The sequence below is a fragment of the Orcinus orca genome, chromosome 14 (assembly GCF_937001465.1).
Source record: "Orcinus orca chromosome 14, mOrcOrc1.1, whole genome shotgun sequence".
Lineage (NCBI taxonomy): Eukaryota > Metazoa > Chordata > Mammalia > Artiodactyla > Delphinidae > Orcinus > Orcinus orca.
The window spans coordinates 33,624,652-33,651,098 of record NC_064572.1 but is presented as its reverse complement, the minus strand read 5'-3'; the positions used below and the strand labels follow the sequence as shown (position 1 = coordinate 33,651,098).

The 26,447-nt window shown below is 44.5% G+C and overlaps 1 protein-coding gene across 2 annotated transcripts in view; it reads right to left on the bottom strand.

The window, feature by feature from the left end:
* Positions 1-26,447, bottom strand: part of LRMDA (leucine rich melanocyte differentiation associated) — a 1,119,714-nt gene that overhangs the window by 492,801 nt on the left and 600,466 nt on the right. For both annotated transcript variants that reach the window (XM_049697257.1, XM_049697258.1), the window contains 2 exons: positions 17,751-17,885; positions 7,083-7,200 (listed from right to left, as the gene is read on the bottom strand). In XM_049697257.1, the coding sequence (XP_049553214.1) occupies positions 7,083-7,200; positions 17,751-17,885 (253 nt within the window). The remainder of the gene's footprint in view (positions 1-7,082; positions 7,201-17,750; positions 17,886-26,447) is intronic.

Here is a 26,447-nt window from a genome sequence, read left to right as displayed (position 1 = left end):
ATGATGAAATTTAAGGTATACAGGAAAAAGGGCATGAGCTTAGGGGCCTAAGTGGGCCTGGGGAAGAACTGGATTCCACACTGCTCTGTAATTTTAAGTGATGTATGCAAGTTCTCTGATCATCACTGGCAGATTCGAGTTCAAAGAGAAATTGAGAGATAATATTAAGTCGCTAGTACATAGTGGACACCTATGTCTAACACATAGTGGACACCTAATATACGCTAGGTGTTGCTTTGACTCACGTACCAGGAAAGTTTCATCACAACTAATAATCCACTGCTAAGCAGCCAGTAGACCCTGAGGCTGGCCTTCGATCCTAATTAGTGAGGCAACCAGAAGGCCTACCGAAGTTGGTGCTGTGACACCCAAAACTGCCATGAACTTCACTACACCCCAAGTTGTGTCTCAGTTAAGAGCCCTGGTTCAAGTGGCCTGGGAAGGCCAGAGAACAGAATGTGAGCACGGACAGCCTACGTGTTCGTCAGGTTTCTGCAGCAACAGTGCTCCTCAAAGCCTCAGTGGCTTATGACCAGCACATCTTTCTTGTGCAGAGGTCTGAGGGTGGCTGGGGTAGTTCTGATTCAGGCTTTAATCTCAGCGTGTGTCTGCTCAACCTGCATCTCATGTGGTTTCCACAGCAAATGATGGGCGTGCAAGAAGGGTGAGTGGAAACACATAGTACCTCGTGAGGCCTTGGCCTAGAGTTGGCATGCTGTCACTTCCACTCACATCCAAAGTCAATGGGATGCAGAGGTATGCTTCTCTCTTCAAGGGGAAGCCATGGCAAGGGCAGAAGGAGCGGAACGATTTTACACAAATAATGAAATCTACCACAGTTCTCTCAATGGGTGGGTTCCAGAGGCTGTACAAATGATGCCAGGGACACATCTCATTCCCCCAAAAATGCCACTTACTTCCATGATCCTCTAGGCATGTGTCTGTCCAAACATCTTTGGAAAAACAGCCAGCATGTTAGAGGCCACAAAGAGGATGAATGTGGAGCTGGGCCAATGGGGTGCAGTGAAAGCCAATGACTCCAACAGAGACACAATGATACCTCATCAGATACTGGGCTTAATGGAGAATGATGTGTACTATATGTGTAGCACCTGCACAGGCCCCGAGAACATCTGGGCATGGCTCTCAGAGGCTGCTACCATCAACTACAGTTCTATTCACTTTCCTTCTATTGTGGTTTCAATTTCCTATCTACAGGGCTTTGCTAGGGTGCTTTATCTCTAGGGTGCTGAAGATACAACTTCTCTGCAACAGTCTATCTCTGATTTCAGAGGGTTGCTATCCAAAAGCAAGGCCATAAAAAGCTACCAACATGGTCTCCAAAAAGCAACACTCTGAAAGCATTTATTTGAGACACAGGAGGCCATGGTGCTAAAAATGAAGAAATACAAGTGATTCCCCCATCAAATGAATGTGGCAAACTGTGAAATCAGAAAGAAGAAGGAAAAACAAACAAACTGCAAATTTTTGGCTTCTGAAGTTGTTTCTAAACACAATGCCTAAGCATCTTCCAAAAAAGAATTAAAAATTTTTCCTCCCTTCAAAACTTACTATAAAGTAACTGGAAATAGAATCTGAATATGTCTCTGGACGAGAAACATCTGTGTGAAAACAGAAAAGAACCGTAAAACACTAACGTATTCAGGTAGTTAGAAATATCTAGAAAATCAACTGACATTTTTAGTTTTCTTCTGACAGTTGGGCACAGTAGAGAACTTCCAACGTCTACCGGCTTATTGCCTACTTAAACTGCGTGTTCATGTGGTTTACAATATTTATTTACAGGCATACCCAGGCTTTATGTAAAATATGTATTTTTAAAAATATTGAGTATAGAGTAAATGTTAGTAATTGCAACCTATCTAGAGGTAATTTCGGATAACCTTTCACATGTTTGCAATTGGCCCCATGGGGTAAGAGAATATATGAAAGACATACACACTGTGCTTTAGAACAAGGTAGCACTTAGTGAAGAACTAGGCTAGGCATAAAAAACAATAAGTAAGCCAAACAAGCCATGAGGCAGTGCTCCTTTATGGCACAGAGAAAGCATAAGAGCAGCTAAGACAGGGAAAATCTCATTTTAACAACCCACAGACTTGTGGAGTACCCCAACATGTTTTCCGAGAAAAGCTACTTTTTCCCCCTAAAATCCCTAACATGAGCAGAAGGATTCCGAGAGAAGGACTCAGAGAACACATTAGCAGTGACAGGGAGCTCGGACTGCACCCCTGCTGCCCACCCCAGCAAAGCTGCCCCATGGAGAAGCCATGGCCCTGGGGATCACGATGGCCGTAGGTTTTGCCATCATAAGTAATCCCAGGGTAAATCCTTTAGAAAAACAAATATGCGACCCAGAATCCCTTTTCTGCCAACACACAGGTCCAAGTTATTACATTTTCTTCTGGTAAAAGTCCCTTTCCTGCTTTTGCAGAGGACCATATTGAGGCAATAAAAAAAATGGACCACCTTTTTGGATGGATCCTCCAAAATGCTCTGTTCATAGTTCATCGCTTTGACGAGTATTGGCTGAGCCTCTGCGACTGACCAAGCCCTGGAGATAGAGGAGCGAACAAAACCAAGTTCCTATCCTCATGGAGCTGACACCCCAGTAGGTGCGCAGCAGCTTTGTCCTGACAAAGAGTGGGCTTCCAGATGCTTCCACTCCCTGTCTTTATCCTAGTTTGCCTTTTGCCTGGAACTCCAAAAACATAGACACAGATGGAAGAAACTAAAGGTACCCAGGAAAGTTTGGGCCCAACTCCAAGTGCCAAGAGCAGGACTATGTAGTATAGTCAGGGAAGCAGGTGGTCCTTGGACCCAAATAGCTTTCAACTTGCAGTTAAAGGACAAGAATAAAAAAGATTTCCAAAGGTACATGTTTATTCCTTTAACACATCACGTCTCCCTATGCCTCCTTTCCTCCCTTCCCCTTTCTCTCTCTCTCTCTCTCACTCACACACACACACACACACACACACACACACACACACACACACGCACATTCTATAGTGCACCCCCTCCAAGAAAAATACCCAAAGACACATACACAAATATGCAAAACTACGCAAAACTACACAAATGCACAAGCTACACAGGATAGGAAACTCAGGTGTGCCCACATAAAGACACAGATGTCATATTTTCAAGGACACACAGACACTCACAAACAAACCTATGACCTACAAGAGAAGGGTCATGATTACAAGCAAAAACACACATGTCTAAACACTTTCTAATAGAAGCTGAGGTTCTTGGTCCAGCTGCCCTGGTAGCTGTGCCTCCCATCGCTTCTATAAGATTACAAAGATTAAACTGTTGGTAGCCAACTTCCTATAAGTGCCTGTAAAACAAGAGGGCTCAGCTTTAGATAATTATGTCACAGAAATGACAACTGTGCTCTTTGCCAGAACAGGGATGAATAATTACAAAGCCAGGACATAATAAGCAATTCTAACTGCTGGATTCTTGCACTGTCTCTCTGACGTGCAGGGCCGGCGTGCCCGCCACACACACCCTCCTGGACAGGTCTCTGCACTGATTTGATCTACGTCTCCTGGAGCAGCGAGCGGGGGTCACGGTCTGGTCACTACAGAATCCGTTCTTTGCGGTCTACCACTTCCTAGGCGTCCAGCTTGGTGCGCTCTGCATTGACAGTGGCATGATACGATGGCCAATATTTGACAGAGATATATATTTTCTTTAAAATTTTGGGAAATGAACGAAGCCTAGCTGTTGTAGGTCCATTCACTAAACACACACACACAGAGTCTAGAAGAGCCACTGCAACGTTAGCTGTCACTTCCTAATGAATGACAGCATCGTTCTGTACAATCAGAGCTCAGACAGAAGGCAGCTTTTAAACAACAAAAGCCAAAAGGCAGCCACGAAGGAGAAATGTGTCATCGTGAGAGGGAGCGAGAGCCAATTCCGCACTTCAAGCGCTGGGGCCTGCCAGGTACCAGATCAAACCCTTGTGACTTAGGGGATTTATGAGTTACTGGATGATTCTGCATTTGCGTCAGCCGTGAACACCCAGACTGCCCGTTCTCTACCTCCAAGGCAAGGGCTGTGATTGGAGAGGCATTTTCCATTCTCCCAAATACTTTATGTCAGGAATAAAATGAGAACAGCTCCCCAAATCACGGCCCCCTTGATCATCCATCAGCGGATTCTGCCAAGTAAGCAAAACAGGACGCCACTGCCTCAGAAAGGACAGAAGCCAACTTGAGATTCTGAGCCCGTGATGAAAAATAGGTCTTCACCAAGTGTGCTCAGCACAGCGTCGGCAATTCACGGAGAGGAAACTGCTCTCCACTTAGAAGCCGACTCCGGGTGTACACATACCTCCTAGTACATATATATATATATATATATATATATATATATATGTGTGTGTGTGTGTATATATATATATATGTATACACACACACACACAGAGATGGAAAGCGTATATACACACCTGCAAGGAACAAACATATGTCTGTACATACTGTGAGCAGGCGAGAACCAGCCTTTTTAATCCCAATTTACTAATTCAGCAAGGAGCTCATGTGGCCTCTTTCTATCTGCAAGAGAAGTACCAGCACATTGCCCAGCAAACAGCAGACAGAAGGGAACTGCCTGCCATTCATGAGAGGCATACAGCTTGATATGAAACCAGAACACAGAGAAATCCTCCAGTGCACTTAAAGGATCACAGTGTAAAGAGAGCACTTCACTGGGAGCCCAGATGGTCTGGGTTCTGGTCCCAGTTCTGCCTCCAAGGGACTGTGGGGCCTTAGGGAACTACGTCCTCTCCCAGTTCCTTCACCCATAAAATAAGAGCACAGACCAGGTGAGTTCTGAAGCCCTCTCCAGCTTGGAAGTCATGGAACTCTACAAAAGGACAACCACCAAATGTCCTCATGCTTTGCCAGAGTAGTTATGTCTCTCTCCAAATAATTAATGGCTCTTTCAAAGCTTAACACAGTTAGTAAAGAGGGTAGCATCCACCACACAAACGTGAGCTCATTCTGTAACTGATCAGAAACTGCTGTGGAGCTTTGAAGAGCATTTCTGACGATGGTGCTAACGACTCGGGGAACCAGCTACTGCTGGATGCTAAGGAGTCATTCCCTGCTTTCAGAGGCAGGGGAGGACTTCAGTTCCCCCATCTCTACTCCAACAGAACAGTCCTGCTGTTTCCTGTTTTCTTCACTTAGGCCTTGCTCGGAGGTTCTGTTTGGACGGAGAGATGCATGGGGAGAATGGTGAGATGAGTGCTCCAGGGGTAAGAGGTCAGAGTGGAAGAATGTAGGCTCTGCAGTCAGACACACAGGTAAAGCGCGGGCTCTAGCAATGATGAGCTGGTGACTTGAGCAGCCCAAATAGCGTCTCAAGGCCTGAGTCATCTCATCTGTACAGTAAGCCAATGTTCCCTTCCTTCCACGTTAGAAGATTATGTGAGGACTGACATACCTGGACACCTTAGAACAGTACTGGATGACACTGACACCCCACCCCAATATGATGGGTATATCTTTATGAACCCTCCGGATTTCCAGAGCTTCCATGTCAAAGACAATGAGAGCAGGAGAAACAGCATCTATTCTATAAAATGCATGTATACACGACAGTGAGAAATTCAGGATGGTCAGGAACCCAAGATACTAGAAACAGTCTATTTGTCGTACTTTGGTTTGGTGACACGGGCTGTCTCTGGAATCTTTTAACCAAAAAAAAAAAAAAAAAAAAAAAGGAGGCCAAGAAATAAATTATTTCTTTTGGACAAAAGCTGGAATAACTAAAGGCAGTCATGAGCAATACATCAAATCAGTGCCTCCATTAGTAAAACTGTTAACACTTTAATAGCTACGAAGCGAATCACTCAACTTCCCACATGCTGAAACAGGTAACGATACATTTATCTGCCAGTATTACACTCTCCATATCATATATTTCCACAACTGTTAGCAATTTTATTCAGCATAACGGGAAATAAGTTGCACCTCGTGGATTCAGGGAAAGAAAGTGGCCTGAGGTCTGCTGCCAGCTGAGTGACTTGACGGAAGAGGTTTCATTTTTCTGTTTTGGTTCTGTTTGTTTTTTCCTCTTTCCCTCTTAATCACTTCCAATGCGTGTGCAGAGTGCTCAAAGTCAATCAGTGAGGACAAACGAGACCTCAAGGATTTCTGGGCTAGTGTTTTCAACACACGAGCTAGGATCCCACAGGAAGTGACTGTAGCGCCACAGAGCTCCAGGGCAGTGAGGGACCTCCAAAGGGGTCATCAAGTCCATTCCCCAGCCTCAGGCTTCACTGAAGGACCCCAGCTCCTCCCAAGCCCATGTCCTTAATAATCTCCTTGTGTCTGAATCCAGGACCCCAAGCCAAATCTCCCCTGCCTCATCAACGCTGTCATTAAGATAACGCCACGTTCAATCCCATGGCCTCGAAGCAGACTCAGCTGGCGAAGCAAAGGTCAGTAAACAGCATTCCCATGAGCTACACGACGGAAGCACACACCAGTCCCAGATCACATTGTCAAAAAAATCGCCTTCCCTGCCAACAATATTTCCAAGAGCTACCGAGCCCTCACCTGTGGACAAGAGAAAATCACTCTCCCCCAGCTACCCTTTGGTCCCAAGAAAGAAGGGTCCCCTCTGAGGCACTAGAGGAATGCTACCCCCCTGAGAAACAGTAAATGCCCAATGCTTTCCTGTTTCTCCTTTTTTAGCTACAGATCTGCAGAGGCCCCACCTTGTAAATAAAACATCTTCCAGGAGGCCCGAAATCCTCCCCAGGAACGTCACCATTGGGCTGTGTATGATGCTGCTTTATTGGTACAAGAGCCATCTGCCTGAAATCACCTTTCCAATAAGGTCCCCTAGGCTGGGTCACAGGAAGACCCAGTTTATACCCAGTTCTACTTCTTATTTGGCCAACAGTATATCCATGGATGAAATCCTGGTGTGAGATTCCTCCTGCATTCTGAACACATAGGAGGACTTCCTCCAGGGTCAAAGAGTACCCAACAGGTGAGGCATAAATCCTTGCAAAGAACAGTCAGTAGAGGGCTTACCTTGGGCTTCACCACCTTCATGAACGCCCCTCTGACCAAAGCTTCCTCTCGTTCTTGTTTGGTTACTTTACGAGCATCCAGAAACTTCAAATTGGGCAGCTTGTGCAGAACAAAGCATCTGGAAGAGAACAGTCAGAGGTAACTCAGGAAGACTGGGGTGACAGCCTCAGACTTTCATGCAATTTGTCTGATGAGCAGGAAGCTACACCATTAGGCCTTCAGAAGTTTAGACCTTGGTTCCTGCCTCTCCTCTCTTCTTTCACAAAGAATGAATAACCACTCTTTGGGGAAATCCACATGGTTCTATTTTTCACAGATACACAACTAAACTTTCAAAATATACACCAATGGTTGCTCTTGACTGTAGACACACACACACACACACACACACACACACACACACACACACACACACACACACACACACACACACACACACACACACACACCCTGGATTAGCCAGTAAGATCCTATCAACATGCTTACCTTCCACCATTCTGAAAAATGGACCCAACATCTTTGCTACACAAGAAGTTCTCAGTGAAAATAACCTACAACCTGATCATACCATTAATGTCATCTCGATCATTCTCCTCTCTGAGATAACAGCAAATCTTCATTTTGAAGCTGAGACAAGAAACTTTAATTTGCCATCAAGATAATAATAATAACCTGGACAACTTTGGGATAGCAGTAAGAAACACATATAGCTGAGAAATGCTCCTTGAGGAATCAAACAGGGGTCTTGAGGACTTTTTTCTCATCATCACTGAGTTACTTCTACACTGGCACTATGAAGATTATCTCCATCAAGGAGAAACAAGGAGAGTTGGTTTCTAGGGGATATTAATAGCCCCCAAAATGCTATATGGTCTCCATCCCCCTGGAAAGAGTCTTTGGGATCCATTATGGCCTCCAAGGATAACCCAATGACTGACCTCTTGTGTGATGAACTATCAAGCAGGTGTATGGAGTTGACAAGAAGACTTGCCTGGCCAGGAGACAGGTACATAAACATATAAATGGATATATAAAAGATATAGACACCTGCCTATATGTCTCCTTCCTCAATGGTAGTCACCAATCCAGATGCTCTCCATCAAGCCCCCATACTCCATCAATCAAAGGAGCAATTGTTTAGACCCTGTCCTGCTTAGGAAGAAGAGTTGAGGACCCAACGTCAAGAGCAATAAATCATTTCCATGGGAATCTGACTTTTTTCCCCTGTACCCAGCCTCCTCCGTACCCACTCATCTTCCAAATCCCAACCTGCAGGAAGTTTTCTCCTGCACCCACAGCCCGCATTGCTTTCCCCCTTCTCAACACTCCTAGGAGGCATTTTCAGCACCCTGCAATTTAACATTTTATTTATTTATTTTTGCGGTACGCGGGCCTCTCACTGTTGTGGCCTCTCCCATTGCGGAGCACAGGCTCCAGACGCGCAGGCTCAGCGGCCATGGCTCACGGGCCCAGCCGCTCTGCAGCATGTGGGATCTTCCCGGACCGGGGCATGAACCCGTGTCCCCTGCATCGGCAGGCGTACTCTCAACCACTGTGCCACCAGGGAAGCCCCCATTTTATTGTGTTTTAATTGCTTTGCTGGTGTTCAGTTAATGTCCTCACCTAAACTATAAGCTTTTTGAAGGCAGGGACCAGGTTTTTTTTTTTTTTCCCCTCACCCTCACACCATTTAGGAAAGTAGCATTAGAACGGACTCCATAAAATACCAGTTCATTTCAGTTGCACAAATATTTCTTAAGCACCTACTACGTGCCAGACCCTAGGTATACAGAGGTGATTACAACATGGTTCCTGCTCTTAAAAGAGGGTCTTAGTGTAATGAGGAAGAAAGACTCACCCAAAGAAATTAGAAATCAGCGTAGGTAAGTGCCAAGTTTGAGGTTATACACAAAGTAGCTTTGGGAGCACAAAGAAAGAGGAACAGGAAATCTCAAGAAGGCTTCAAAGGTCCAAGCCCTAAAGCAGCCCAAGCCCTGAGCTTTCTCTCAGTACACATGTTACTTGAGGTGTGTAGCAGGCCTCCCTCCTCAGCAAAGCCTTGGGTTCCCAAGGCCAGCTTCCCCATTCATCAGGTGGTCTCACATCACCCCATGGCCTCGCATGTGCTTGCCCAGGTAAAAGATTTAGCTGATCACTCAGGTGCCAGAGACAACAGCTTAGAGGCCTCTGATCACAGCCTTCATATTACTCTTTTTTAAAGTCAAAATACTCTAAATTCTCTTGTGTATCCTTTTCCTCCCCTGAAACTTCCACACCAACATCTGAGGTCCTGGAAATTTGACGATCTACTTCCTGCTTCCTTCCTGGCCTCAAACTATGCACTACCTTCTTTCCTGCTTCTCCCTGAGCATTTCCCTCTCCAAATGCAGCCTAAGCTTACCCTAAATTAGAAAAGCTCTACAAAGGCCCAAATGACCTTTCTATCCTCCAGGAGAACTCCCACTGGCCTCAGTCAGTGTCAGAAAAAACTTCCATCTTCTGCTTGTAGCAGCAAAGTCTTGATGACAACAGATTCTTTCAAATAAAGACACGTACAGATGGAAACAATATGTCAGGAGTGACGCTCAAAGGAGTAAAGACACCCACTAAGTGTAGGGTGGGAAAAGATGAATATTCAGGGGAAGAAAACATCAGTATTAGAAAATCAGCCAGTGTTTAATGATGGAATGAAAGATGTCTTCACAGGGCTGGCAGGAACCACGGTGACAACAGACAGCACGTTGTCATTTTGCCCCACTTTGGATCACAGCCCTGAAATCAAAGGAGACAGAGAGAAGTGCTGGCTTTTAAGCTAGTTAAAAATTTTAGATGACAAAGAGCTGCTGTTTTCAGAGCACTCTTCTTTTAGAACCAAAGAAACACCCATGGAACAGGCTGCCAGTCACCCCTGAACCTAGAGGTGACTTGACTCCCATCCTGTTGGCCAGCCTGGGGTTTCCAGGTGGTCGATGCTTAAAGATGTTTGAGAGGCACTAGGAAGGCTTGTCCCAGATAGTTCAGTCGGAAACTCAGCTCAGGGCCCAAAGTTCGTCTCTTAAGAGATGTCTTCTTTCATTTACTTACAAATTCACTCACCCAACAAATAATTATTAGGAAGCTACCACCTGCCAGGAACTGCACTAGGTACTGAGAATGAGGTGATGCACAAAACAGACAAGGTCTCTGCTCTCAACGAGCTTATATTCCAGCACAGTTGTTCTCAAAGTTGAGGGGGCATCAGCATCCCCCAGATGCCTTGTTGAAACACACATCGCAGGGCCCCACCCCTAGAGTTTGTGATTCACTACATCTGGAAGGAAGTCTCAAATTCACATCCTAATAAGTTCCCAGGTGAGGCTGATGCTACTAGGCCTGCTGCGAACCACTGTGCAAGTGAAAATAACATCACGAGGAATAACAGTTTTGGAATTATGAGGTTGGTAAGGCCACCAAGAGTCTCCTTTCCAGTTCTGCTAATGGTCTGTCCTGCTCCAATGTCTGTGGTACCCAGCGCCCAGACAGCAGCCACATCTACCAGACCTTCCTGCCCCTTGGTGGTTTGGAACTGGCTCCAAACATTACTGCCAAGAGGTAAGTCCAGTGGGCTTTCGGCCTGCCTGTCCCATTCTGGTCTTGGGAGATCTATTTCCCTTTGTTCTAGGTCATGTCAGGGTGTCAAAAGCTGCAGTTTCAATCCTGAGTATAATACAAGTTTGCCATAAAAATACAAGAGAGGATTCCCGAAGCCACAGAACGAAGGCTTTTACAATATCAATTCAACCCTTGTAAATTTAATCCAGGGTTATTTGTTGCACCAAAATCTCTTTACTGTGATGTATTACTTAGTTACTGGGGTTATCACAGCCATATCCTAAAGTTGCACAGTACATAAAACATTTCAGTTAACAATGCGGTAAGGTTAACTCCCCCAGATAACCTGCAATCACCATGGCTAGTCCAGATGACATGCCTCTGTCAGCTTCCACGAGCTATTGATGGTTCAATCAGTTTGTTTTGAAGGTAAAGTACAACAAAAGGGCAGTAAACTTATTCAGACTGTCAACAGGGGCTATTGGGAATGGGGCTTGCAGGTAAGTAATTCTGGGTGTTTTAAAGCTATTATCAAACAGCAATGGTTGAAGGAAGAGACAGCTACTAATAACACAGAAGGCAGCCATCATAAACCACTTTATGGCAGAAACCCCCGTCTATAAATCCTGCAGCACCCGGAGACAGCTTCAGATTTATAAAACTGCTTGTTAAGCCAGGGCACTGCTTAATGAAAAGAGATCTGTCTAAGTTCTAAGGCTCAGGTCCCCTGCTCCAGAGGGCAATGCCAACTTTCCTGACCTTCCCAAGGTGGCTGGGAGAAAGCCGCAGGGCTGGGAGGGGTAGGGAGTGAAATCAGGGGCCCTCCTGGCTGTGATACGGAAGGTGAGGTTATCAAGAGGAGACCAGGGACCCTGGGAAGTTGTTCAAAGACCCATCTGTCTCTGTCTGCTAACAGATTCTCCAAAAGTAAGAGCCCCACACAGAGCTTTTCGGGTTCTCTCTCTTTTCATAGAGGATACTCCACTTCCTGAAAGAACTTCTCTTAGGAAGTAACCGGTTACCTACAACTGGTAGGGGGGACAAAAGGAACAGCAGAAAGGCTTTTTTGTTTGTTTATTTGTTTGCTCCCCAATCAATTTTCTCTACCGAAATCCCAAAGCTCTGGCATTTTTCATCTAGACTTCAAAGGGAAGGGAGGATGCTCTTGTCTTCGGCCCACATCTGCTTCCCCGGGGGATCCGGCTGTTCCCCAGGCCCTCTGCACAGCCACAGGAACACCAAGACAGATCTCCAGTGTCTGCTCCTGGGGCTGGCTGGCATGTTTCATCCTCTGAGGAGACTCTACTCAAGAAACACCACATTTCCAGATCCTGAGGGAACTGGATGTGGCGTCACTGGGATTTTCCCCACTTCCTTCCTTTTACAGCACTCAATGCTTCTTCCTATTGCTTCTTGCTGCCTTCCTGCTCCCATGCACAGGAAGGGGGGAGACCTGGTGACTGGTGCCCCACCCGGGGGCCCCGAGGGCAGCAAGGGTGATCCATGAACTGCTCTCAAACTTTCACAAAGCTTAACAGAAAAGGGTGGACGCGCCAACAAAACATCAAGCTTCTTTCCTCTGGACTGGATGATATCAACCCAGCTTGGTTAACACTGCTTACCTCATGCTGATCAAAAGCACTGATCAACAGCTAAACGTCTCTGACGAATTTTGAAAAGTTAGCAGCGGCTTAAATGCGGCTTATGGAAGAGACCAAAGTTTTCAAGTGTTGGGGGGCGGGGGGGGAGTGGACAAAACGACAAGAGGGAGGTCTTCCCAACAAAAAGCGTGGGGACTAATGGGGCAGAGGGAAGAGCCCAGGCTCTGGGCTTCGCTTGCTGTGTGATCCTGGCTCAGCCTCTGCCACCTTCCTGAGCCTCCATTTCTCCATCTGTGCCCTGAAGGGAAAGGGCTACATGCTGCCCCCGCCTCTTTTAAGCTTTAGCTGGCTTGAATTCCATGTGCCTCCAAGTTAATTTACAATAAATGCATCCATATCCTCCTTTCTTATTACTCCAATTTCCTTGTCTAACCACCCCTTCACATCTCCAGGTGAAGGAGAACCGTGAGGAAAAGTCAATAAAGACCACAGAGGGATGAACAAACACTGTGAGTGGAGAGATGACAATGCTGTCTAATGAGTTGAGGTGAGCTCACCTACAGCATTAATGAATGCCGGACGACCGGCCAAGGCCAGCTGACTTCCCTCACCGTTCACCGGCAGCACGTTTGAAGTCTCAGTGCAAACAATACACCCACAGGACAGACCAAGGCCCTCGACAGAGGGTCACCGGCAATTACGCTGTGGGCTTCTGTCACTTTGATCTCTGGGCCGTGACCTTTGCTTTCTTGTGATCTTCAAAGCCCAGATTGCAGATTAGCTGGAAAATGCTCACTGGGTTATGTAAGCCACAAGTTTTACAGCTCCTCTATGGCTGGGAAATGCTGGTAGCCCAAGACGGCCAGCAGACGATGGCAGGTCCCTCCCTCCTTCCCCTTGACTGAGTGAGACGGACACTGGGCAGGCCCCAGGGCTGCTCCCTGGGAGGCAACAAAGAAAGGGTGTCACGTTTTAAATAATTTCAAGTTGTAAGGAATACAGACGGGCCTACTGAGGAGGAGGGAGGAAGGAGAAGCCCACCAGAGATTGGAGTGGCAGGACAGAATGAAGGATTTAGTGACAGAAGGATTTAGTGGAGGAAGGGGCACTAAGAGACCATGAGACCAACTCCCTTATTTGATGCCTGAGGTCTAGCACTTGTGCACCATTGACTTCCACTCTACTGTCTCTCCTGCAGTAAGAGGAAAGAAAAGAATGACAAAGGAAGACAAGAAATAGACCGTCCTGGGCATCCAAGTTCCCCATATTTGATTTATTGTCTGGCCAGTATTCAAGTCCACCGGAGGCCCCAAGGGGAACCTTAGTACAGTGGTGGCCCCCTGGCTCATCTCGGCTTCCCCATCCTTTCCTGCCCCAGTCCTGAAGGCTGCTGGATCTTCAGGTCCAGCACCACCATTCAACATTCATTCCAAAATAGCAGCCCACTGTGTATACATGGCAAAGCAGGGGCAGGTTTCAGCGCCTGTAATAACATGGTGAGCTGTAACAGCTCACCACGTTAACAGCTATGAGCTGTGATGAACGGCACAGAGAAACCCCAGGCCCGGTTCAGTTCCTGCCCCAGGGCACCAGGGCACCGCTCAACAACTTGGGAGCGTGTTCATGCTCACTCACGGATTTAAGGGGCCCATTCTACTGTTGGGACGTGTGCCAAGAAAATCCAACTGGGTGCACAGGGGTAAGGAAGGAAAAGGGGTGATGTGGGGGGGAGGGGAGGAAAGCATCAGTAGAAACTGAAGCAACTGTGGGTCCATTTCCAATAGCTCCATAAATCTGGTCACTTCCCATTTCTGGTCCAGTGGTTGTCCACCATGTGACCTGAATCTGGACGGACCTCTCTGAAATCAACATATCTCACGGAAATGAAACAAGAGACGTACTTGTTTTGATGTATGGCTGGGTGACATATTATAAATATTACATCACATAACCACAGAGGATGCCAATCAATGTGAAATTTTTTTAGACAGCACTAAATGAACCATGGGTTCTTGCTTCTGAATACACTCCTTTAAGGCTCCTACTACTGCTTAAATGATTAATAGAAGACATATTGTCAGAAAATGTACTTAAAGTGAAAAACAGTAAACTGTAGAAATATCATTCATTTTTTAAGCCATTTTCAAGTGAAAATGTCCCATAAATTTACATAGAGGCCCTACTATTAGGCTCTGGGTAACAGCTAGAAAGAAGGCTGACCTCACGCTTTGCAGATGAAGGGCCAGGAAGATATTTTACCAAAAGGAAACAAATGGTGGCTACACTGTTTTGTAGAAACCCAAATGCCACAGGAACTCAGGATTCAGAAGTCTGACTGTGAAACTCTAAAATTTCTCAGGGGCAAATGAAGCACAGAGTCCAGGATGAACAAAGCAGGGCTGCTGACAGACCACTGAACAGAACTCCCTCATCCACCCATTCATCTCACCCAAATGCAAGGGTGACAGTGCTCATTAAAGCAGAAATAAAAAATAAGTAAAAGAAATAAAAAATCTAGAATTGCTAGAGAACAGGCCTGCCGCTCCACTCAAGCATCAGAGGCCGTGCAGTCGATGTATAACTGGATGGGCCCACATTGAATGTTCCCTCCACTGTTCTTAGTTCCTGTTTCTCTCAGAGGGTGAGCATTTTGCCGGTGGTGTGGGTGACTTACAGATTTTCTAAGGTAGTTCTGACCAGATGTGATTTCGGCTGTGTGTGGCCTCTAGAATCCAGCTCCTCATGGCAACCTTGACATATGTGCACTAACACACAGCCTCCCCAGCCCCAGCCCTCCACGGCTTCCAGGGGTTAACAGACCTGGAGTGGGGAAGGTGTGCTTGGAGGGTACCCAGGCCAGCCCAGGAGAACGATCGCTGTTCTACAATCAAGCCGTCCCTAAAGAATCATGACCCAACGACCAACACTTGGGTAGATTCTGCAGGATAGTTCCTTGCTTGTTAAATGCATTTGTTGACATCCAAGTGGACCTAATTCTAAATAGGCAGTGGGCAGCCAAGGTGCCCAAAGGGCCCTGCACTTCTCTACAAGTACTCAGCTTCTCAGATGGAACAGTAATTTCAAGCCACCTCCTGTTAACAGTTACCAAGTCCCCATTACACAGTCAGTGCTACTTTCAGTATTGATAAGGCTTCAAAGGGCAAGAAGACGCAGTCCTGACTTTCTGGAAGCCATTCTCTGGATGTCGACATATATGAAGTAGTCAGAGAAATATACATGATGGAATATATAAAATGGTAAGAGATGATCAAGGGGGAACTGTAACTGCTTGGGAGGACAGTGTCTCAGAACACCAGAGCTGACAGGGACTTTAAGTGTCCCTCAGTCCAGCAGTTCTTGACTGAGCATCAAAGTCACCTATTGACTATTGTGTTGCATTTGGCACTAAATGAATCAAAACGCCTTGGATAATTCACAAGTATAGCCTTGGTTAAGGGTCACTGATCTAAACTGTCCTCCCCATTTTAAAGGTCCCACTGGCAAAACTGGACTCCACATCAGATCTTTTGATCTGACCCCTTACACCATGGATCTAAGTATTTTTTCCAATGCGACTAGTTACAATAACAACAAAAATAGTATTAGCTTTTCTTTTTCCTTTACAACCTTTTCTTTGAGACTGAATAGAGTAAGGTGGAGTGGGAGATTTTCCTCACTCTATTACTCTCATTCTAAAAAAAAATGCACCTACAGTTCATTTCACATATAACTCCATGAATAAGTGAATGAAAGAATGAATGTGTGTGAACGTGTGCATACACACATGCATGTATATGTACATATATAAAATTTATTGGGCAATTTTAAAGCATTAAAACCAGAAATCTAAAGAAAGAAGTCGAAAAACAAACAAGAATTTCCCAAACGATTACTGGTTTACTAAAAATGTTAACTGAGAGAACTTTCTTGTACCTCCTGACCCTTCCAAGATATATCTTATAATAAGTTGCTGCCAGAAGATAAAATGTTTTAAACGACCCCTTTGTAGCTGAAATCAAGCTGTTAAATTACTCAAAGTTGATAAGAGTAACGTTAAAGAAGAAAATTAAGTTCTAAGTGATTAACTTAACAGGTTGATTTAGAAATTTTAATTATTCACTCGCTGGATATTAACCATATTTCTCCTAACAGAAATCATATTCAAATCGACAGTATCACATCCCAAATAAAAATCTTCATGAGGAAAAAAGATTTAGTGCATTTCTTTTGAAGTAGGGATAGAGCTTTATTCTAAGACGGCTTAAAAATAGTCTAAGATTCCTACAAAATTCTTCCCAGTAAAGAAGTACAGCTGAATTTCTGCTGTACTCTTGCTAACATGTATATGTATATGTATGTTTTTTTAACATACAGTGTTCAATAACCTTCACTATTTCTTACAGCTTTGCCTTTATATAAAATGTATGCCCTCAACTACATTCCTTCGTGGGTCACCACAGATTTAAAAATCTGAACCCCAATAGAACCAGTTCCTCTTGAACCATTATCCTTTCTCCCCAATCCTCCCAAACTTATTTTCCAGTAGTCCTACCTGCCTTACATTTCCTTCCTCCCTCCCTCCCTCCCACCCTCCCACATTGATTCAGGTGGGGTGTTAATGAGAGCTCACATCATAATGGAGAGAAAAGCTACACTACACATACGAAAAGATCATTCAAAACATTTACAAAACAATAATCAAGAACAAGAGCATACAAAATTCCAAGTGTAGAGGAAAAATGGGTTTAGTAAAATGGGTTAGATCAAAAAGACTCCCTAAAGAGAAGTGAGTTTGGATCAGGTATTTCAAAGCAGATGGTTCAGAAGTTGAGAGAAGAAAAAAAAGCATTTCTACCTGGAGCCCATCAAATCCCATCGTTGGTGGACACGGAGGCATAGCTTTATGGAACAAAGCCATATGCCTCATAGGATTTCCTCTTGGGATTGTACATAAGCTCCCTAAACCTTTGTGGGAAGTACCCTCTCTCTAAATAGTGACTCAGAAGCAGACAGGAAGATCTTACGACAAGGAGCAGGGGCCAGCAAAAAATAGCTCATGGGTCTAACCTGGCCTGCTGCATGTTTTTGTAAATAAAGTTTTATTGGAACATAGCATTGCCCATTCATTTACCAACTGTTCACTGCTACTTACGCACTATAATGGAAGAGTTGAATAGTTGCGACAGAGAACATATGACTTTCAAAGCATAAAATATTTAATATCCAGCCCTTTACAAAAAAGTTTGTCAATGCCTGTCCTATACCACTCAACATCTTTTCATGTTTCTTGACTCTTGTTTACCCTCAATGAAGGGAGATCCTGGCTATAGGGTACCCAAGGGGGAAAGTTTAATACAGCATGAAGGGGCCACTGATACTTACCAGACATCTACTATGCACCCCAGAATATAATATTATCTCCCCAAAGATGTCATTTTTCCCTTCTCACACGATGCTCAAACCCCTAGATACTCACCTGTATCTCTTGTAGTCTTCCTCATCCTTTTCCAGGCTGACTAGCTCATTGGGACATGCCACATTTCCCAGCAGGCTGAGGTACTCCAGAGCTGGTGTCACTTCTGCCAGGTGATCAAGCAGGCACTCCAAGTCAGTGATGTGACAAAGGTTAAGGATCTTGGTCCAGAAAGACAAAAGGCTTAGCAAGGAGCACAGACCATACCTGATAGGCACAGCCTAGCCGCTGACTGAGTCCTGTCTGCTCCCAGGACAAGACGTGGGTGAGGGTTGAAATCAACTTGCTGTGGGTGTCTGGCATGGCTAGTTTTTCCCTCCTACTGTTTGGGACACAGCCCAGCTTTTCTCTGGGCAGGTGAGGTTAAGTCCAGATCACTTAAGAAAGAATGAATAAGCTTAACTGTTTCACTGTACTTTTCTTTCCTATATAGTTCTATTTTTGTTTTAAATGATGAAGGGCAGATTCCATGTAGTAAAATATTTTACAATATGCAGCTCCATAAAACTTTATTTTTTCTAGTAATGAAAGCAAGAAATTACTTCCAAAGGCCTCATGAGAAATATATTGGTTCTCCTTTAGGGAGAAATTCATCATTAAAACGTGGGAATGGCATGGACGCAAACAGGGATTAGCAGCATCCTTTACGATCTGACAGCCTCTCGTGGAGCTAAGCATTGCTCAGTGGCCTCACTGGTGGCAATGAGACATTGGATTGGGTGACAAGGAGAACAGAGCTAGGAGGAGAAGACAAACAGGACAGTTTTAGTGAAGCCAGGGAGGTCAGAAAGCATTTCCTGAGAATCTGTTGTGAAATCAATATTCTACGAAGGACAGAATGAAAAAGAAAAGGTGGGGCATAGTGGTGAGAGTGTTCCATGATCCATCCCCTCAGCGGGACCCACTGTTCGGTCAAGATAAACACTGAGACCCCAAACCAAATAAGGCAAGAGTCATAGATTCAGGGAATCACAGGCATTGGGAAGGACTAGTCCGCATATCAGCTCCCAAGCCACATACAGAGAGCTGAGCCCTAGGCAAGCTGACTCAGCAGGTTGTGAACAGAGGCATGACTACCAGGGGCCTATCAATGAGAAGAGGTAGCCAGTATCAGCAGAGAGAACGAGGTCCTTGCCAGCGATGCATCCAGCAGAGCGTACAGGGGCAAACACATGATGGTGGAGGCAGCACACAAGAGTCAAAGACTCAGGATGCCATTTCCAGGAGAAAATAAAAATGAAATAAAAGGGCTGCCCTTCCTCTGTGACGATGCTCTCTAACCGTGGGATGTCATCCCAATTTTCTCATACTTCAGCTTGTCAGCTGAACTCCAAATCCAACCAATGTCTGAATCCAGTCCCTCACATATCTGCCAAAGAGTCACCACAAGAAAGCTCATTCTACCTCTAACAACCGTAAGAAGAGAGTTTTTCTTTCCCCGGGGACTGAATCTTCCTTGAATTCCCACCCCACTGTCCCCATTTAGCTACTTGGGAGTCACAAAGAATAAGTCATTCTTGTCTTCCATGTGATGGCCCTTCAGATGGTTGAAGCTCACATATCTTCCTTCAACCTTACATTTTCCAAACTAAGTTCCTTCAAGCACTGTTCATACACAAGCTATGTCAACATCATATACAAGAACAAGCACCGGACCCTGGGAGGGAGCAAGACCAAGACAGTGAAAAGGCAAAGCTCACAAGCCAAAGGGGGTGTGAGTTAAAGAGGGTCCGAGCATCCTCATCCAGTGTGGGCTTCCATCTGCCAACGTGACGCCCCATTTCCTAAACAAAGACAGGACAATGGACAACAAAGTTATCAATCTTTCAAATCTTCAACTAATGACATCCAGGAATGACCACAAAGGATCACTGGTAAGAGGATGATGGGAAAAGGAACACATGGAAAAGATGAGAAAGGAGGTCCCACCAAGGAGGTAAGCTTGAAATACAGCAGGTTTAAGTGGTCAGGAGTCAAAACATTAATGTGTTTCATCACCCAAGACAAAACACACTTACTACTTCTTAAAGTTCAGTCACCACACTCTTTAAGAAAATCATTTAAATAAAACCAATTAAAATGACAGTGAACAATTTCAGGGAAAACTTGCCTTTTCCAGCAGGTTCTATCTTTGGATCCTTCACAGTCATTACCAATACATCAAAAAAAGAAAAAAAAAAAAAAAAGAAAAGGAATCTTGCCAGTACTCTACAAGTGCTGCCCTTTGACCCAGGCAGAGGCACCTCAGGGGCCCCCGTGCTTTGGAGTGTCTTCCTCAAAAATTTTTCAGTCGTAGTTCAGTACCAGGACTGCCTAGGGGCCAACAGCATCATTCAGGTAGGATACCCCATGCCTTCACTTGGACCTGCATGAGCCTCAGCCCCAGTCCTGGTTTCTCCCCTTCAAGGTTCTCTCCAATCCTCTGCCCCACACAGGGGACCCACTGGATGCTGCAAGGAGCACCAGGTCTCATGCCCATCAGGTCATCCAGAAGCCTCAAGCCAGGTGCTAGTTCTAGGGGGGCAGCCAGACAGCTGATCACTCTTGCTTGCTGGAGCAGTATTTCTTTTGTGAGACTGCAAGAGAGTAGCCTGCCAAAACGGTGCTGATGTGTTGACGTGAGGTGATTAGAAGTATTTATGTGGACAATGGCCCTAGAGAACCCAGGGGAAGCCCTTTCTGCTATGGACGGCAAAGTTCAGGCCAAACCTATTACCCTCTTAGAGACAAATTCCTTAAAGCTTCACCTTTTCTTCATCTCCTTCATGAAGGTGAGAACATGAAGGAATGGAACTCAAAACTGGCAAGATCTTCAAGTTAGGGAAACACTGGGCAACGGAGTTGGCTTGAAGTCCCAGTCATGCCTCAACATTTGGTGACTAGTGATGGGAAGCCTTGCATTCCACCATCCAGGGAAGTAGGCCCAGTCTAATGTGAGTAAATCTTCATACATAAACGTGCCACAGAGCTAACAGAGCTTGTGCGTGAGGGCTGCACGCTTACATAGGCCCTTTCCAGGGTCCCGGGAAAGGCCCTGGTAATAGAGTCACATGGTCACACATTTTCATAAAACCTGCAGACATAGGTTACTTGAACCGCAATCAGTTAAGAGCATTGTCTTTCTCTGGTAGGACTTCTTCTGTCACACTGCTGCTTGAGTAGGATGATGCTGGAGTAACTGGAGTAGCTGGAGTAGTAACTCTGGGGACCTAAGAGGAAATGGTGAAGGAGTGGCATTGAATTAGGATTCAGTGGGTCTGTTTCTGTGGTTTGTAGTCATTTCTGTGTCTGTTACTACAACAGCACCAGTAGGAATGGCCTGCAGTAATATTTCTACCACCCACCATGCTGACACACACATGTGGGGACCAACGTAAAAACGACGATAAAACAGTTAATGAACTTATCAATTCAGAGAATATGTAAGTTGCTGAGTATGTATACACACACACTCAAACACAACTAACTTGAAACGTCTTGAAATCTTTTAGCTCATAGACGAGAGAAATGTGTAAGAGTTTTCCCAAAATTTAGTAATTCTAAGACTTTTACCAATAATTCAGTGGTGAAATTACCAATAATGAATGGTGAAACTGAAAGAAACATCCCTAAATATTAAAAATAAAAATCAATTTTCAATTAGATGGAATTATCTACTCTCTATAGAAAACACTACAAAATTTAATTACATAATGAACTTATAAGGGAATTTGCAGAAAAGAAATAGAAAAAAATTCTTATACAGATACGTTTAGTATCAAGGAGATTGTTTTCTAAATATTTTAATGTGCAGTATCCGTCAACCTAAAAAATTTTTAATTTGCTTTGATGTATTTTTTATTCCAAATAAACATTCATCTTCACACCTAATTTTGCATTTGTAATTATAGTCTTTGCCTTTAAGAGGGCCTCCTCAAATTATGCAAGCTTCGTACTCCACAAAATCTGGATCCACCCCTGAACAGGAGGCCATGGAGAGGCAGACTCATTCAAATGTCTTGATCATGGGAATTTCTTGGGCAAAGGGTCTGCAGGCTTCAGGAAGCTTCAGCCACCCTACGCCAATGAATCCAAGCAGTGCTGCATTCCTTGGAGCCTCAGAGCCTGCCTCCTTCAGGATATTTTGTGAGGCAGAAGCGAGTCCTTCTTCCTAAGCCTTCCAACTACCCGCTAAATGATCATTTGGGCTGGGCCAGGTGGTCCCCCCAAATCCACACTGTGAGAAATCACTAGCACCTACTCCGCGGGCACTCTGGACCAGAACATCATCATTATGTTGATACCACCACTGGAGGATGACACGCGAGAAGAAGTTTTAATTGGTTTCTTCGTCTCCTGGGTCAGTAAGGACAAGCACAGCCCTGTCTTGCATGATTGCGAGCTCAGAGACAGAACTTGTCACATTCCTTTCTGTCAAGTCGCAGAGAAAATTAACCAGAGGCAATCAGTGGAGGGAACTTGGTGTCCCTGGTTAACCAAGACTACCTCAGTGGAGCCACTTCCAGAGATTCTCCGAAGGGTGGTTTCATTTTTTCTCCTTTTTAAAATGTGAAGCTATCTGGCACAGTTTCAACTCTCTCCAGCTGCGTTCTCAGCACACACCTGGTTACCCTCATCAAGTCTTCTCCAGAGTACTTGCCGTTTAGATTTTTTTCAGTGTTGTCTACAGAAAGTTGCCACTGCAGAGCCCAGCTGTCATGGCTAGGCTTGCCAACGGAGATTTTCTGCAGAGGGCCCAAGATCAAAGCCACATCTTGCCTTGAAAGTTTGGAGCCCAAGGGAGGAGGAGAATCTCATGGTGTCACGTCCAGTTGCACAGGTCTGAAGTTGCTTCCCGGGTGAGAATGGGTACGTACATCTCTCTGTGCTCAGCTCCAGGTCAAAGGGCAGCACCTGTGACCACTGCGGGTATTTCAACCAGAGCTTATCCTGATAGAAGATTTTTAAATGCTAAACAGTCTACAAGGCATATTAGATTCACACCCACACGTGTCAGAAATATTATCACATCCAGATAACAATTAAGAAAACTATGGTCAGGACTTCCCTGGTGGTACAGTGGTTACAAATCCGCCTGCCAACGCAGGGGACACGGGTTCGAGCCCTGGTCCGGGAAGATCCCACATGCCACAGAGCAACTAAGCCCATGCGCCACAACTACTGAGCCTGCGCTGTAGAGACCACATGCCACAACTACCAAAGCCCGCATGCCTAGAGCCTGTGCTCCGCCACAACAGAAGCCACTGCAGTGAGAAGCCTGCGCACTGCAACGAAGAGTAGCCCCCGCTCGCTGCAACTAGAGAAAGCCTGCGCACAGCAACGAAGACCCAATGCAGCCAAAAATTAATTAATTAATTTTTTTAAAAAAGATACTTCTAAAAAGAAAAAAGAAAACTATGGTCAAAGATCACACAGTCTCTAAATGGCCAAGTCTATATTCAAACCTAGGCCCTATAAAATGATACTTCTCGTCATTTCCTAACACAAAAAGGAGAATTTAAAACACTGAAAAATGAGGGGTCATATGCTTTTGGGGGATATCATAAGGTTCTGTCATCCAGCTGTGCTCTGTACCTCGGTTGCTTTTCAATTTGGGCTTATTCATTTAAGGCATCGAGGCTTTGGCTAACAGTTAAGTGTTCAAAGAACCTGTAAAGTTTTGGGGTGTTTAAGTGATTTCATATATCTATATAAAATGCCACTACAATCTCTCAACAATACTTCCAAATGTGTAATACCCAGTTTACAGGTACAGACCCTTCCCCAAGACAACATGGTAAGTTGCTATGGGAACTCAAGTCTGGCCTTCTAACTCCACGCACTGGTCTCCTTACCACAGCCCAGCTGTGTAACATATAGCACTATTCTTTCTTCCTGTTGGCACTATAATTCATACTGTCTCTTCATACATGTGCTTAAGCAAAGAGAAACAGAAAATAAAGAAATGAAGTGTGATTTAAAATGAAGTCAGCTTATCACCTTTCCCCTACCCACCCCCAAAAGGCAAGTGGGAGAGAATAATTTGATTGTGCAAAGGTTAACTATATTTTCCTGACATTTCTGTTGTTCCCTTATTTAGGGTTGAGTATTCAGACATGATATGGCTGAGACTGTCCATACGCATGGGTGAGCAAGAAGGAGAGAGTGTGAGAATATGAGTGTTGAGGAGGGGAAGTCCACTCCATGGCCAGTGACCACAGGACTAGTCCAAGCAAGCCAAAGGAAGGAGAGAGAGATAACCTATAAATATGAGATGAAGAGGTAGACTGGGACAACCAAGCTCTTAGGTCTACCAGAACAGGACCCCAAAGCTGAGGGCTGAACAGAAGTGGAACAAAGGGCTGGGAGATCAAGGAGGAAGTGTGGAGCTGGGAAGGTGAATTGAGAAGAAATGTGCCAGATGCTTGGTTTGGGTTCTGGAATCCCTCTCATATTTGTTCTACATTTGGCACGTGACTTGCTTTGGCCATGGGACAGCAACATCCATGATGCAAATAGGGCTTTAAAAGTACTTGTACATCAAGCTTTGCTCTTGGAGCATCCCTCCCACATGGAAAGGCCTGTGCTAGCCTGTTGGAGACATGTAGTCCAGCCAACAACCAGTACCAACCTCCAGATATATAAGCAAGGCCATCTCAGATCATCCAGCCGAGCCTCCAAATAACTGTGATTGCATGAGTGACCCAAGCAAGACTAGCAGAAGAACCATCCAGCTGAGCCCTGCCCAAGTAGCTGATGCACAGAACTGTAAACCAAAAATATTTGTTATTTTAAGCCACTAATTTTTGGGGTGGATTATTACACAGCAAAGCTAACTGACAAAGCCCTAGTCTAAGGCATTTCATGGAGTAACAATAGCAATATGGAACCTCATGACTGTTGTAGAGCCTGGAGTATTTCCATAAGTAGGGAGGAGAGTCAGTTGGCTAAAAAGGTCAAGTCAGGAGTATAGGATAAGAGAATGGCATGTAGTGTTACTGCTGCTTTTACCTGCCTTTCATCCTACAACTTCTTGGTCAAGTGCATGGGGAAAGTAAACCAATCTTCATGATCACACTGGTAGATCAGGGGAGAAAGACGTCATGCTGCATCATGAAAAAGCTAACTAGTTATCTTTTGTATCTACTGGCAATAAAGTCCTTACAACAGTGTAGCGATATAACTGGCCAGATCTACAGCTACACATTGCCTTCCGCTGCAGTCCCTTTCACACCACCATCATTGCTCCCTGAGCATTACTGCTACAGATTGGAGAAAAGGACTGAACCAAGGAAAAACAAGAAGCCTGTTAATATCTGATGATAGCAACACTGAAAACAAAACTGTTATTCAGTCCACCTTATTCCTTTAAAAATGAGAAACATTCTGCACAGCAAAGGAATCCACCAACAAAACAAAAAGGTAACCCACTGAATGGGAGAAAATAATTGTAAATAATATTTCATAAGGGGCTAATATCTAAAATATACAAAGAACCCATACAACTCAATAGCAAAAGCAAAAAGAAAACCAATCCAATTATAAAATGGACACAAGATCTGAAGAGACATTTTTCCAAAGAAGACATACAGATGGCCAACAGGTACATGAAAAGATGCTCAACATCGTTAATCATCAGAACCACTATGAGATTTCGCCTCACACCTGTTAGAATGGCTACTATCAAAAAGACAAGAAATAATGAGTGTTGGTGAGGATGTGAAGAAAAGGGAACCCTTGTGCACAGTTGGTGGGAATGTAAATTGGTGCAGCCACTACAGAAAACAGTATGACAGTTCCTCAAAAAATTAAGACTACCATATGATCCAGGATTCCACTCCTTGGTATTTATCCAAAGAAAACAAAAACACTAACTCGAAAAGATGTATGTACCCCATGCTCACTGCAGCATTATTTACAATAGCCAAGATATGGAAACAACTGAAGTGTCTATCGACTATGAATGGATAAAGAAACTGTGATACACACACACTCAATGAAATACCATTCAGCCATGAAAAACAATGAAATCTTGCCATTTGTGACAACATGGATAGACCTCAAGAGCATGATGCTAAGTGAAATAAGTCAGACAGAGAAAGACAAACACTGTATGATCTCCCTTATATGTGCAATCTAAAACAACAATAACGACATCAAGACCAAGCTCATAGACAGAGAGAAAAGACTGGTGGTTGCCAGAAGAGGGAGGGGGTGATGGGAGTAGGAGAAATGGTAAGCCACTTTTTTGTTGCTATTGTTTTTAGTTTAAATAAATTGAAAAAGTTAACTAATTAATCCTAAAGTGGATCCCTGTGCATTTTCAGTATATTCTATGCCAGGTTATGAAAATGAATCCTCTAAAGTGGGAGACAGTAATGCTTAGTAAGTTCACATGAAGCATGAATATCAGTAGAATCTAACCTAATTAGACTAACCAGGTAATCTGCCAGGCATCAATACTTACTCAGTATCTCTTCAATTATCAGTGGTAATAGAAGAAAGCAATACTATAACCTACGTATTTCAGATACACTGGTATCCAACAAATACTTTCCAATAATTGGTTATTACATAAATCAGTGGCTGATCAAAAAAATGAAAAATCACCCACTGATTCATCTGCAGACTGGGATTGCATGAAATGACATTCTCTCATGGCTGGTATGCCCTTCTTTTAATTGTTTTGCTCAGGCTGGTGCTAAAAGGAGCTTGCATTTC